The sequence below is a fragment of the Ziziphus jujuba genome, chromosome 10 (genome assembly GCF_031755915.1).
Source record: "Ziziphus jujuba cultivar Dongzao chromosome 10, ASM3175591v1".
Taxonomy (NCBI): Eukaryota; Viridiplantae; Streptophyta; class Magnoliopsida; order Rosales; family Rhamnaceae; genus Ziziphus; species Ziziphus jujuba.
In genome coordinates, this window is record NC_083388.1 from 22,777,406 (window position 1) to 22,790,829 (window position 13,424).

The 13,424-nt window shown below is 34.3% G+C and overlaps 3 protein-coding genes across 15 annotated transcripts; all 3 read right to left on the reverse strand.

Moving 5' to 3' along the window:
- Positions 1-221: 221 nt before the first annotated feature.
- Positions 222-3,739, reverse strand: LOC107412082 (sugar transporter ESL1). 11 transcript variants are annotated; one of them, XR_007239321.2, is made up of 18 exons: positions 3,467-3,739; positions 3,316-3,378; positions 3,127-3,216; positions 2,959-3,018; positions 2,714-2,824; positions 2,565-2,630; positions 2,408-2,483; positions 2,258-2,322; positions 2,065-2,157; positions 1,889-1,966; positions 1,695-1,779; positions 1,526-1,569; positions 1,379-1,441; positions 1,224-1,283; positions 1,084-1,125; positions 839-898; positions 622-752; positions 222-518 (listed from the first exon to the last, which is right to left on the reverse strand). XR_007239321.2 is itself a non-coding variant. In XM_048469064.2 (18 exons), the coding sequence occupies exons 1-18, from the start codon at positions 3,611-3,613 to the stop codon at positions 400-402; spliced, it is 1,392 nt and encodes a 463-aa protein (XP_048325021.2). In that variant the 5' UTR covers positions 3,614-3,739; the 3' UTR covers positions 222-399. The 11 variants fall into 11 exon arrangements, 8 of the variants coding, with proteins under 8 accessions (XP_048325021.2, XP_048325020.2, XP_048325019.2 ...); XM_048469064.2 differs by having other exon boundaries at positions 622-736; positions 2,731-2,796; XM_048469063.2 differs by having other exon boundaries at positions 622-736; positions 2,565-2,634; positions 2,714-2,796.
- A 1,606-nt stretch (positions 3,740-5,345) lies between these two features.
- Positions 5,346-9,158, reverse strand: LOC107412068 (sugar transporter ERD6-like 5). 3 transcript variants are annotated; one of them, XM_048469070.2, is made up of 18 exons: positions 8,874-9,158; positions 8,590-8,652; positions 8,388-8,477; positions 8,165-8,224; positions 7,987-8,052; positions 7,824-7,889; positions 7,663-7,738; positions 7,412-7,476; positions 7,142-7,234; positions 6,887-6,967; positions 6,721-6,805; positions 6,583-6,626; positions 6,445-6,507; positions 6,303-6,356; positions 6,140-6,193; positions 5,956-6,015; positions 5,755-5,869; positions 5,346-5,657 (listed from the first exon to the last, which is right to left on the reverse strand). In XM_048469070.2, the coding sequence occupies exons 1-18, from the start codon at positions 9,036-9,038 to the stop codon at positions 5,530-5,532; spliced, it is 1,428 nt and encodes a 475-aa protein (XP_048325027.2). In that variant the 5' UTR covers positions 9,039-9,158; the 3' UTR covers positions 5,346-5,529. The 3 variants fall into 3 exon arrangements, with proteins under 3 accessions (XP_048325027.2, XP_048325026.2, XP_048325028.2); XM_048469069.2 differs by having other exon boundaries at positions 6,297-6,356; positions 8,874-9,156; XM_048469071.2 differs by having other exon boundaries at positions 6,297-6,356; positions 8,954-9,103.
- Positions 9,159-11,215: 2,057 nt separating this feature from the next.
- Positions 11,216-13,400, reverse strand: LOC107408827 (probable LRR receptor-like serine/threonine-protein kinase RKF3). Its single transcript, XM_016016247.4, has one exon. The coding sequence runs from the start codon at positions 13,246-13,248 to the stop codon at positions 11,329-11,331; it is 1,920 nt and encodes a 639-aa protein (XP_015871733.3). The 5' UTR covers positions 13,249-13,400; the 3' UTR covers positions 11,216-11,328.
- Positions 13,401-13,424: the final 24 nt, after the last annotated feature.

Sequence of the window (13,424 nt, forward strand, 5' to 3'; positions counted from 1 at the left end):
GAAAAATGAAATAAACCCTTAATAACTATTTGGAAATTTGATCATGCACTAACTTATTCAGAATTATTTATCTATCTCATTTTTGTTTTTCACTCACTAGAAAGCCAGAAACATATCAAAATTCAAAACAGGAACATTCTTCTACAATATACAAACTATGCCATATAATTGCACAGGAGATGGACTATTCCTGCACTGCAGTTCTTAGAACACATTAAGGATAGAACAAAGAGATGGATTTATAACGTTTAACACTACTTCTGTATAAGAATATAAAAACTAATATTTGTTTCCTCCAAAAAGATGGAAATGTAGTGTACCAAATATGTAGCCTAGAAGAACCCTTTGAGCATAAATACATGGTCCATAATATAAAGGGAAATTCATTTCATTAAAGAGTTAAATCTCAGTTATTGAGGCCTGTATTTCTTCTAAACTTCTCCCTTTAGTCTCTGGTACCAGCTTCGCAATGAAAACAACTGTTAATCCGCAAACTCCCGAGAAAATGGAGAAAGTTACTGTTGTAGTATCATATAACAGACATTTGTGTTAACTGTATTCTAGGAAGAGCACGAAATGGTGAAAAATAAATAAAAAAGAGCAGGGGAAAGGGTGTTACACCAGCTGAGCTCCATTCCATCATAAATTTGAAAGTGAAAGTTACAATCAAAGAACTTGAGAAGTTTGCCATAGTCACAAGGCTTCCAGCTGAACCCTTAACATTTATAGGGAATATCTGCAAAACTCATAAACTTTATTGCTTTGTCAACTTCCATCTCATACTTTTTGCTAATAAGTTTGTAAATTAGGCATCAAACTACAAATAAAATTATATTACCTCTGATATTATAACCCATGGTAGCCCTCCCATCCCACTTGTTATTGCAACACAATACCCCTAAATCCAATATATAACAATTTTATCATCATTAAATAATTAAAATAAGTGATTATTTAAACTACCATCTCAGTAAATATATATATATATATATATATACACTTGACCTCACCAAAAAGATAAAGTGCATATCTTTAGCTAAGATTTTAGTCTAGTTTTAGTTTGATGTTGTATTTTTATTATACCAGCATGCCGATATACACCAATATAGGAGTGAGCTCCTTGAACTGCCCATAAGAAAATTAACAGGTACTATTAGAGTATGTAAAGCATTTGAAATCCCACCACAAATGGAGAAATTAAAAAAGATTTTTGGGGATTAGACCTGAAAGCAGAATGACAAGCCTAGAAGAATGCAACTCAAGCACATTCCCGCTGCAGATATCTGCATATATATATATATATATATATTGTTATACCCTGACTATCAGCCTTCCAATCATCTATAAATTGTATAACCAAATCATTTTCCATTCTTACCAATAGAAGTGGTCGTCTTCCCAATTTATCTGTCAAGAGCATACTCAATGTAACAGAAGGTATCTGTAAATGATCCACTGCACATTTGAGACATCCGTGGAAAACAATAGTCTCATTCATATGGAGTTGTAACAAAACCCAAACTACCTGGATAATAGCCATTGAAATAGTCCCAATGCTACTTGAAAAGCCTGACAAACAAGAGGTTCAAATTGTGTTCATAAAATATTCACAATACTACTTGAAAAGCCAAATGTGCATGTATTTATGTCGATTTCAACTTGCAAGAAAAAATTATAAAAAGTAGTTGATTTACCAGCATCTGTAAATATAGAGCTTGAATAAGAAACAATGGCATTGCTCCCCGCTAGTTGTTGCAGCACGAGGAGTCCAACTCCAATCTAAAACGATAGAAGTTGTGTGGAAAAAGTGAGAAAAGCACATGAATAGAAAGGGTCAAACTATGATTTATATTAAGTCATTATTTCATTTCTAATTAAGGCATCTTACAGTGAGTGAATGAGCATATCTCCACTGGAACAAGTCCAGAACTCTTTTTGTTTGCTTCTGAAATGTTTCTGTAAAATGCTGCCAAAAGATGAGGGGCATATTTATATATATTATGTGCCAAAAGATCATTTAAGCTCCACAAACAAAGATATTTCCAAAAATAAAAGTATATATACTATGATATCAGTTGCTTCTTGAGAAATGTCAGCATCTTTTCCTCTAAGAAGCTGCAGAGCAGCTTCAAGCTCCTTATGTTTACCGAGTTGTGCCTACAAAAAGTTTCGGATAAACATTTATAAGAACACAAGTATTAAAGGTTCTTAATTTTCTTTGCTGTCTTCATGACAATGGTATATATTTTAAACTCACAAGCCATCTAGGAGACTCTGGAACGAAAAATAATCCAAAAATTTGTAGCAGAGATGGAATTGCCCCTGGAAACAATATCACTTAATAGAAAAGTCTCTAACTTCTATTCTATGTCAAATTGGTACAGAGTACAATCAAACAGATGATTACCAAATGCTGCCAAAGTGCGCCAGGAAACAAGATTTCCAGTGAAGTAAATTAGTGAAATGCCTAAAGAAACCATCAACTGTTTACTTGACAAAATTAAAGAAAATCAGTATATAGAGATTTTTGTCATTGTCATAGTGATGAAACTAGATATAGATACCTGATTAGCAGAAGTAAATCTTCCTCGAAGACCTTTTGGTGTTATTTCAGCAATATATACAGGTATCTGTCTAGAAAAAAAAAAAAAAAAAAAAAAGGATTAACGAATATGCATCAAGCATATAAAAGTAAAAAACTGATGACCAGAACCTTTGTATTGCAACTACCACATAGTGAAGCAGTGCATACGCAAACCCCAGCAAGAGCCTTCCAAAATCCAGCCACCAAGCATTCTGTGACAAGCATTGCTTCTTGAATTAACTAATTGGTGTGAATAAATGTTGGCACAAAATTAATTAGTAAATTCCCTTTTATGCTGCTTGAAAGGGCTAATATGGATGATAAATTGGACATTTCCAATAGATTAGAATTATTATTGAGTAGGAAGAGAAAACCTTTGCATAAGCTATTGAAAACCACCCGGCCAAACTGAAAATTTCAGAGATCCACATTGACTGCCCCCATACCAACACGAAAAATGATCCACAAACTTATAAGTTTATATCAAAATGAACATTCACATTTCAAGTATACTAAAAGGGTAAATGCACAAAAAAACTTACTCCTCTTCGACCTAGGAGATCAATTATCATTCCGTTTGCCAGTCCACCTACCAGCCCTCCAATTGTCACTATTGAACCGAAAACTGAGTACTGCATGGTCCAAATTCAAAAGGGTTCAGTGAATTATTATTCAAATTTCAAAATAATGAATTAAAGTAGATAACAAATATATATGATATAGATACTTACAGCTGCAACAGAAAGGTCCAAGTCTTCGATGATTCCAGCTTCAGCAGGTGAAGAATATCCAAGCTGCATAGTAACACAAATTATACATAATTTGTCAAAAGCCATACTTTGTGGTATATTTGGACATGGTCTCAGTAAGTATGTTTCTCACAATGTAGCCGATGCAGAGAGAGCCACAGAGGGCGACCATGGCGCTGTAAACAACACAAATGGTGGCAGGGGAGCCATTTTGGCTAGTAGTCTTGCACTTTGCTTCTTCAAGCATAGACCTTGTCAGTAGCACTTTGTCCTCTTCCATGCTCGGGCTTAGTGAGACCCACAATGAAACTGGGCAGAACTTCTGGAGGCTAATTCATTCAAATGCAGAGTGGACTTTCAATATACAATGAATCGCCCTAAATTTTCTTCTCTGAGTGTGTGTGTGTGTGTGTTTTTATTATTATTATTATTATTATTATTATTATTATTTTATTTTATTTTATTTATTTATTTATTTATTTTTGTGGGGTATTCTACATTTTAACGTCTTTCCTCTGACAAACGTTACCTAATCCCGCACCGGTCTTTTTTTCAAATTGACAATTATACCCTCTTCTTTTATGAAAATCAATAATAAGGCTGTTGCCTTGTTTATAAAGAAAGTTAAATTATTCACCAAAAATTAAGAAAAGTTAAATGACTGTTAATTCGAAGAGAAAATTATTGAATAATTTCTCCAATTCCACGGATAAACTGTCATCATTATTGTTATTACTATTATTATTATTATTATTATTATTTGGCAAATACACGACAGTTATTAGTCTTCACTTCTTTGAAAAAAGAATAACACAAAATAACTTCACAATTAATTTTCTCATTAAATAATTAATAAATTAACAGTGACACCGAATAACATATAGCTATTTTTTATTTTTCAACAATATATAAAGCTAATTCAGAATGTATAATTCTAATTTGTTATCAGAAAGCAAAATTAATTGTTATAACGTAGATCGAGGATATGTGAGAATGTTTATTATCTTGAAAACAAAGGATATGAGGACAAGTTTTTGAAAAATAGTAGGTTTGTCCGACATATGCGATGCACCTGTTCTAATACATTTTCAGTGGCCTAAGCAATTCTAGAGTGATCAAGATTTTTAACCAAAATTTTGATATGGAATAATTTAGCTTTGTTTCATTGATTTTGTCTTTCAATATTATTATAGATTATTATTAATTTAACAGCCATTAATAAATTATCACATTATTGCTGACCAAAATTTAATTACTAAATTTGATATATATGCAGCATTGGATCTACTCCTAGATCCACTAATATTTTAGCTGACTTAGTTGCTTTGAGATCTAGCACCTCTTTTTCTTTTGACAGCAGGAAGGGGGACTCTTTCCCATTTGCTTTTGTTAATCAATGTTCTTTGGACGTGCTGGCTGCTGGAGCAACCTTGTAAATCCTCTTTCGAGGTGTCTTTTGTGCTTTTAATGAAACTTCATATTCGCCCAAAAAAATTAAAATAAAAAAATAGATGCCAATTTAAAATTATATGTTATTGTAAAATGAAATTTAATACCAAAAAAAATCAATTTAAAACACGTACCAATTCTCATATCAATATTTAATACCGAGTCTTTGTAAATTAAGAAAGATAAAATTGCATAAAGTTCTTAAATTTATTTACGTCTAATGCACTTTTAATTTAAAGCTAAAAGCCCAACCAACAATATCTTGAAAAGCCCAGCTTACACTTGCTGGTAGCCTGGACTGAACTTAGCTGGAGCCCAGTATACAGAGAACCTTGTGGTTTTCCGTAAAAACAAGGTTGTTCATGAGGGGGAAAAAAATAATATGGTAAAAAACGCTTAGGGGATTGCCGTTTTTGAACTATGTCCATTTTGACTTATAGCTTGTGTTTCAAAAAAGATTTTGATTGGAAAAAACAAACAAAGGTTTCATTTGGCATTTATTCACTGTAAAAATAAATGTTCATAAGAGATTGCATTACAATAATGCAGTGCACAAACAAACATCATGATTAATCTGTTTACTTTATTAACTTAATCAACTTAATAATTAATGTTCAATATTCTAACATATGGAATAATAATAATAATGGATCAACTTTCTCGATCTAAGTGTTGTCATTGTTCTCATTATAATTTCATTGAAAAATATGTTCCATATACATTGTTGGGCCGCTTCTTACATATGTCTTAGTGCAGAGCTGTGTGAGTAACTGATGCTTGTATTTCCTCCAGTGTTCTGCCTTTAGTTTCTGGTACCATTTTTGCAACAAATATAAAACCAAAGCAGCAAATACTTGAATATATAAAGAATACCCCTGAAAAGATTTTTACAGAAAACTAACACATAAATATTATTGGACTGGAAGGAGGAAGAAGAAGATCAGAGAGGCAGAGATAATAGAAACTTTTTACCTGCTGAGCTCCATTCAAACAAGAAGTTGAAACTGTAGGAAACAAACCAAGCTCCAATCCAAGAAACCATACTTGCTAAGCTTCCGGCTGAACCCTTTATGTTTATTGGAAATATCTGGTTCACAAAGACAAAATACTTCATTTCAGTCTCAACTACATGTAGATGACCAAGTGAAATGGGCACAGAAAATGTTGGGGTACCTCTGACAATATAATCCATGGTATTACACCCATCCCTAATGAATAAGATCCAAGAAATACCTGATTCAAGAACAGAATAGAAGTAACATTTCAGTTTTATGGATTCACTAGACAAGTTTATGAATTTATATATTCGTAAGAGCAGTAATAGCAATAAATAACTTCATGGTTAAAATTGCATTACCATAACACCAATGAAAACCATAGCAGGGGTGACTTCATTTGACTGATTATGGTCCTGCACATACTAATTCTTAATGTTTTATTTAGGCAAGGAAATCTACAACTAGGAATAAACACATAAATGTAGTAAGCATAAACAAATTATTTTATATAAGAACCTGTACATAGAATGACACTCCCGTGAGGAAGGACCCCAAGCACATTCCAGCTGCAGATACCTGCAGCAAATAATTTATGTAAATTCAAGTTCAGTATAAACAGTCTTTCAAACTTGATAATTTCTTCTTCAAAAGCGTACTAACTGACCATTACGAGGGGTCGTCTTCCAGATTTATCCATTAAGATTACACTCACTATACCCATCATTGGCTGCAAAAAGTTTCCATCTTAGACATTAACAAAGAAGAACATTGCACCAATTACAGATGGAAAATGGTATAGAACCTGAATAATAGCTACTGCTACATATCCAACACTACTAGGAAAACCTGTCACAAACCAAATGTATTCATATTTTATATAAACTTAACGTTGTATGATATCTATATGTTACATAATATTATAATCAAATGCAAAATTTACCAGCTGAATCAAATATACTACTCATATAGAATGCATATCCATTGAGTCCTCCAAATTGCTGCAATGCCATTAACCCAATACCAACCTGAAAAAATTCTGACCACCTCCAGTAACCAAACAGACAGTAACGAAAAGGGAAACTTGGGATTAAATTCTTGGAGCTTACTGTCAATGCCCATGCATATTTCTTCTGAAACAAATGAAAAATTCCATCCTTTGAGATTCTTTTGAGGTTTTCAGTATAGTCCTGGAAAAATTAACAGGCCCATCTTCTTACTTCTTGCTTACAGGGCAAATAAAGTATAAACTATAAACATAAATATGTAAACCATTTTAGAAGCACTTTTAAAGAAATTCAACCTTCAAACTTCAATTAGTCATTAATTATTCAAAGCATAATAGTATTCAATTGGTGTGTTACTTTGATTTCAGTTGCTTCTTGAAAAATGTCAGCATTCTGTCCCCTAAGGCGTTGCAGAGCAGCCTCAAACTCTTTTTCTCGACCAACCTTTGCCTGTACATTACTCCCATCCTCAAAGACTATAGAATGACACAAGTTTCCAATAAAAAGAAAAATGATCCAGTGGTCTCATCCCTTAAGTTAAGAAATTCAATAGCAATAACATTCAAAAGCTATTTGTCATATTGGGTTTTAAAATCATCGTTAGTTAGGATCTTGGATTGTACTCACTAGCCATCTTGGAGACTCAGGAATCAGAAACAGGCCCAGGATCTGTACTAGGCATGGAAAAGCTCCTGAAAATAAAATTTATATTTTCAAAAAAAAAAAAAAAAAAAAAAAAAAAAAAAAAAAAGAAAGGAAAACCTTCATGTCAACTTGTGTTGTAAAAGTAGAGTACCAAAAAAAATAAACTTCATAAAGCATTTTCGGTTGGAAAAGTAATATAGTACGGAGAAAATTTTTAATAACAAAAACACTACCTAGTAAAGCCAAGACACGCCAATTGACAAAGGAACCGAAAAGATATGCAATTGACGAACCGCAACCAGTTGCTAGCTGTAGAATGGATAGGACAAAGGCACATAAACATAGAAAGAAAACTTCTTTAATTTATCTGAAATTGGACCTACTAAAACATTACCTGATAAAAAGATGTAAAGCCTCCCCTAATATCCTTGGGTGTGATTTCTGCTACATAAACAGGTGCCTGCACTTTGGCGAGGGAGTATAAACATTTTATAAGGTCATGGCATATATAGGTTAGTAAATGGAATGTGGGTACTCTGGTTCACACAGTTGTTTACCACATAACAACCAAGCCCAAGTCCAAACCCCAGTGACAGTCTTCCAATGTCAAGTGACCAAGCACCCTTTCAACAAGAAATTAAAAATTTCTTAGCATGAGTCAGAACTCAGAACCAATATTAAATAAATAAAATTCGCCTATTTTTTACAGAATCAATTTTAAAAAGGATAAGAGACCTCGGAGAATATTATAGCAAGCCACCCCACAATGCAAAGTGTACTCGTAACCCACAATGCCTGCATTAAGAAAACTTAAAATCGTGTTTAAGCAATATCTGCACAATTTAGAAAAGGCTAACAAACAAAACAACAATAACAAAAGCTTGTATTTACTACTCCAAAAAATTAAGCTTTGGTATAAGATTTAGAGAATTTTTAAAGGATAAACAGAAGAACCTACACCTTTCCGGCCAGCCAAATCTGCTATTTTGCCACTCCATGCTGCCCCTAGCAGTCCTCCAATTGTCAATATTGAACCAAACACCGAGTACTGCAAAAGATACCAGATACAATGCAGTGAGGAAATGGGTAATGTATGCAACCCACACTTCTTGAAATAAATAAAAAATAATAATGATGACAAAAGAATTATAAACAAATACCTCTGCCGAAGAAAGGCCCAGGTCATTCATAATTGCTGACTGAGAAGGTGATGTATATCCCACCTACAAAATATCATGAATAATCAAGTTCTCAGCTTATTCCATTCCATTAACAAATACTTGAAAATTTAAAAAAGAAGCCCAAAAATAGTTTTGGAAAAAAAAAAATGTACAGCTACATTTCCTCATCAAAAGCAGCAGACTTCTACACAACATGTAGAATTTCAACCCACGTAATTGTTTGCCAGTAGAAAGAATTTTATTTTCACTAAATTTATACTCACGGCATATCCTGCAACAAAGGAGGCACACAAAGCAACTAAGGAGCTGAGGACAACAGTAAGTGTAACTGAGGAAGACTCACTTGGCTGCCCACCATCACCAACTTCCCTCTGATTTTCTTGTATTAGCAGTGAGCTTGCCAATATTTCTATTTGTTGCTCCTCCATGTCTGCTTAATTTCTTTGGAAAAACCAAGGAAGATACAAAAAGAGATTGAAAGCAAAATTCTATCTTTGTAGATAATTTTTTTTTTTTTCTTTTCATCTACCAAAAAAGACAAAAGAGCATGTGACTAGAACGAGGACGAATATTGGTTGAACTTACCATTCATATTGCACTTCCACAAGGCTTCACATGTAAATTGTAGTAATAAAATTTTTGTACTTAAAAAACTTTTACAAACAATGAAAGTAATCTAACAATGAAGTAAGGAAAATTTGCCAATAGAATTGAACTGTTTTCTTTTTGTCACCTTCCAAGCTGGCTTGAAAGGGAGGACAGGTTGGAGAGAATGATTGAAAATTTGAAAGTAATTGTGGCCCTCTTTTTTGCCCACTTAAAAATTTTAATTGAGAAATTTCATATTCGTGTGTTCTTATACCACATGAACATTTAGTTCCACATGGGGAATGGTACAATGATATTTTGATCATCATCTTGGCCGCTGCACCAATAATCATCCTGAAATGAAATTTGTGATCATTTTATTTATTTATTTACTTTGTATCAAATAATAGCAATATAATAGTTATAAGATATAATTATTTGAACAATGTCATTTAATTTTAAAGTATGAAACTTTATAAAATATATCTTATGTCTCGAATCGTTAGTATTTTTTATTATTATTATTTTCAAAAGAACCCATGAATGACTCCGTTGTCACACAAGCATTTATCCACGACTTTGCTTATAGAAAATAAATTATTGATTGGTAGAACTTCTTCTATTTTTTTCTTTTTTCTTTTTTTGGTTTTTTTTTTTTTTTTTACTGGTAATAGTATCATTGACTGGTAGAACTTAATATTCCACGTAGACTGTAAATTCTTATATGTACTATTGACTTTTGAGAGTACAAGTATTTGATGCCCTACTTCTTCGCGTGATTCGGTCTTGGGGTCCCCACCTTTAAAATGAAAAATACATCAGCAACACAAATTCCTGTAAATAATTAAAAAAAAAAATATATATATATATATATATATCTTTACTTTTCTCCCAAAAAAAAACAAAATTTATTAAGATTCGAATCTCAATTTTCGGAATTGGAGATGTGAATAAACTGTCACTCTCAATAGTATTTTGTACAAATTTCATAGCAAAACTGAAAAGGTAATTTCATAGGAGATATAGGAAATTTGAAGGGAATTGCATCATCCGCTGAACTATATTTAAAAGGTAAGGAAACAATCCAAGGACCCTTTTTCTGTTATAGGAAATCTCTGAAGAAATCATCAGCGGATCAACCTTATAAGTTGACCTGTTAAGCTCAAACTATATATTCCTATGAAAGGCAGTAAAAACTGAGATTAAAAAAAGATGCTCACCTCTGACATTGTTGTTAATACCCAAAATGACCCATCAATGAGATAGCCCCACATACACAAATGTTCAAGGGATAAAGGCCGTGAAAAAACATATGGCCCAATATAAGAAGAGGCCATAGACAAAAAGAAGAAAAACCCAATAAAAGACTTTTTGACCTCCTTATACCATATGGGCTGCAAAGGTGAATGGAAGACGAACACCCTCTTATCATTTGACCAAATTCAGCGGGCCCAATACAAGTGAAGTAAAATTACATGAAGAGACGAGGTGACAGAGAATAAAACGGGGAGAAAAGCAAGAGCTAGCAAAAAAACAGGAAAGTGAGAAGGGAAACCTAAGTGCCAACAAAATGTAATCCATGGTATTTCTTTTCCATACCCATGTCAAAATGAGCCCGCAAAAGTGCCAGAATAATGCAGTTCATCAAACATCATACAAGTTCAATTCATTCATTGAAAAAAAACTGTAACAAAACAGAGGTCAGAGGCTTTTTGAGAAAGCATAAAAATGGGAAGTAACTGGCAGTGAAAGTAGCCCACGTTAAGGGCATACTTTATTCTATAACTTCATCATTTGTGGTTATCTGCTGGCATAGGATTTACTTCTAGGTGATTCAATCGAGTCAAGTTATGGTTTTCCATTTGTTAGTTTCTGAACGTCCAACGTCAATAGATAGCATGGAAAAAAGAAGGCTTGGCCCGAGAAAACTAGAAGAATTTATCAAATCTCTTCTTCAGCATTTAAAATAAAAATAAAAAATAAAAAATAAAAAATAATTCTGAAATCTATAATCCGAGTATAAGTTGATTTAAAAAATAATATATTTTCAGTCACTTGTTTCTTAACATATAGAAGCACAGATTTGGTATGCCATAGGTAAAAAATCAAACCTTTCTTATTCAAAGAAATCTATGATTCTGAAATAACCCCTTTATCCCCGTCATTTTGAACAGGGTGATCACTCTTATGGACAAGTGTATGCTGCTCAGCAGACTTAGGCGTGTCCCTTAAGCCAGTGATGCTCATTGACATCTCCTTATCATCAAAATGGGCTAAAAGAGGAAATGGACGATCAGGGATTGAGGGAACTGGACAATCATTCTCCAATATCTTTACGAGCTGGTCCATTGTTGGCCTAGCGTATGCCACCGGATGAGAACAAAGAATTGCCACAAGAACATATTTCTCTATTTCATCCTTTGCGCCTAACTCGGGCATGGCTTCCTCAATGACATCCAATAATCTACCTTCTCTTACTAGTGACCAAGCCCAATCTGTCAAAAGCAAAGTTTCATAGCTATGGTCATTCGGGATAATTGCCTTTTTACCACTCAAAATCTCAAGAAGCACAACCCCAAAACTGTAAACATCGCTTCTTTCGGATAGCTGCCCATACAAGGCATATTCTGGAGCAACATAACCAAGTGTTCCAGCTACTCTGGTGCTCAAATGTGTCAATCCCTCAGCAGTAAACTTTGCGAGGCCAAAATCAGCCAGTTTTGGCTCAAATGTTTCATCTACAAGTATGTTGCTAGCTTTGATATCTCTATGTATGATAGCAGGCTGCACACCATGATGTAAATAAGCTAATCCACGAGCCATTCCAAGAGTAATCTTTTGACGAATAGGCCAACTAAGCTTCTTCATCCCTGATCCGAAAAGATGGTCATAAAGGCTACCATTTCGCATCAAATCACACACTATTATTCTCTGGTGTGCTTCAAAAGGCCCTGTCACCGTACAGTAGCCTCTCAAAGCTAGAAGATTTACATGCTTAACACTGGCAATGACCTCCACTTCATGGACAAAAGCTTCCTCCCCAGCAGCAGAGCAGTTCTTGAACCTTTTGAATGCAACTTCAGACCCATCTTCCAATATCCCTTTGTAAACATTCCCATATCCTCCCATCCCAATAATGTTATCCCTTGAGAAATTCCTTGTAGCTCTTTTTATTTCATCAAGAGTGAACCTTCGTAAAGCAGTATTTCCATCAACCATTTCCATCCCTGGAAGTGAGGTTGTCCCAAGTTGAGTCAAATTTGTCCTCTTCCTCTTGGTCCTTCTACTGTGCCACATCCAAACACACCACACCACCAAGACAGCCCCAACAAAGCCATGCAAACAGCCCACCAGAACCCCGAGAATCACCGCCTTGTGGGGTTCGGATCTGGCGCTTGTCCTACTGAAATCGAGCAAAAACAAACACTTGGCGGTCCCTAAATCAGTTGGACCAAACCTGTTAGCAAATGCAGCAGCATATATAAATGGATATCCTTCACAATCTGTAACATTCCCACCATCAGGTACATTAAAGTAAGCCTTGTTGATACTCAACAATGGATCCACACACAAATGGCAAAGAGAAGTATTCCCCAAAGACTTATAACAAGACCCCCTTATTTGATTCAATTCATTTGGCGAAAGCAGGCGTTCAAACTGGGAACTATTTTTGATATTATTACAAACCTGTGAAAGCAAACTCCTTTTGAACCCACAAGTGGATTCAATCCTCAACCTTGGCATGAATTCGTCAAATAGATTACCAAACAAGTCCCAGCAAACCTCGGCTACATCCGGAGGAAGAGTAAAGTTGCCACTGACTCGAAGATACTGAGACCGAAGGAGACGGATTCCTTGAAGCACATACTGGCATTCAGCTGCTTCACTTAGCAATTGAAGTGGTTGAGAGCTTTGGATGATGAGTTTTCTGAAATGGTTTATATTCAGTGGACAAACTGCTTTACCCAAAGCTTCATGGGTACTACTGACTATGGAGTTTGGGAACACTAAGTTTAACCCAAGAAAGAGGAAGAAGAAAAGATGGGACATTTCGGTATTTGAGAGCTAAGGGTTTTGGGAAGACTTGCATTGATGCCCACAAATGGTCTATCTTTTTTTCTTTTCTTTTTTTATTTTTTTCTTCCTTTCGATGGTGGACTGCAAATTCAATTTTTGGCATGCCTTTTTGGAAACTTTAAGGTGTGGTTTTAACATTTCCATTTTTC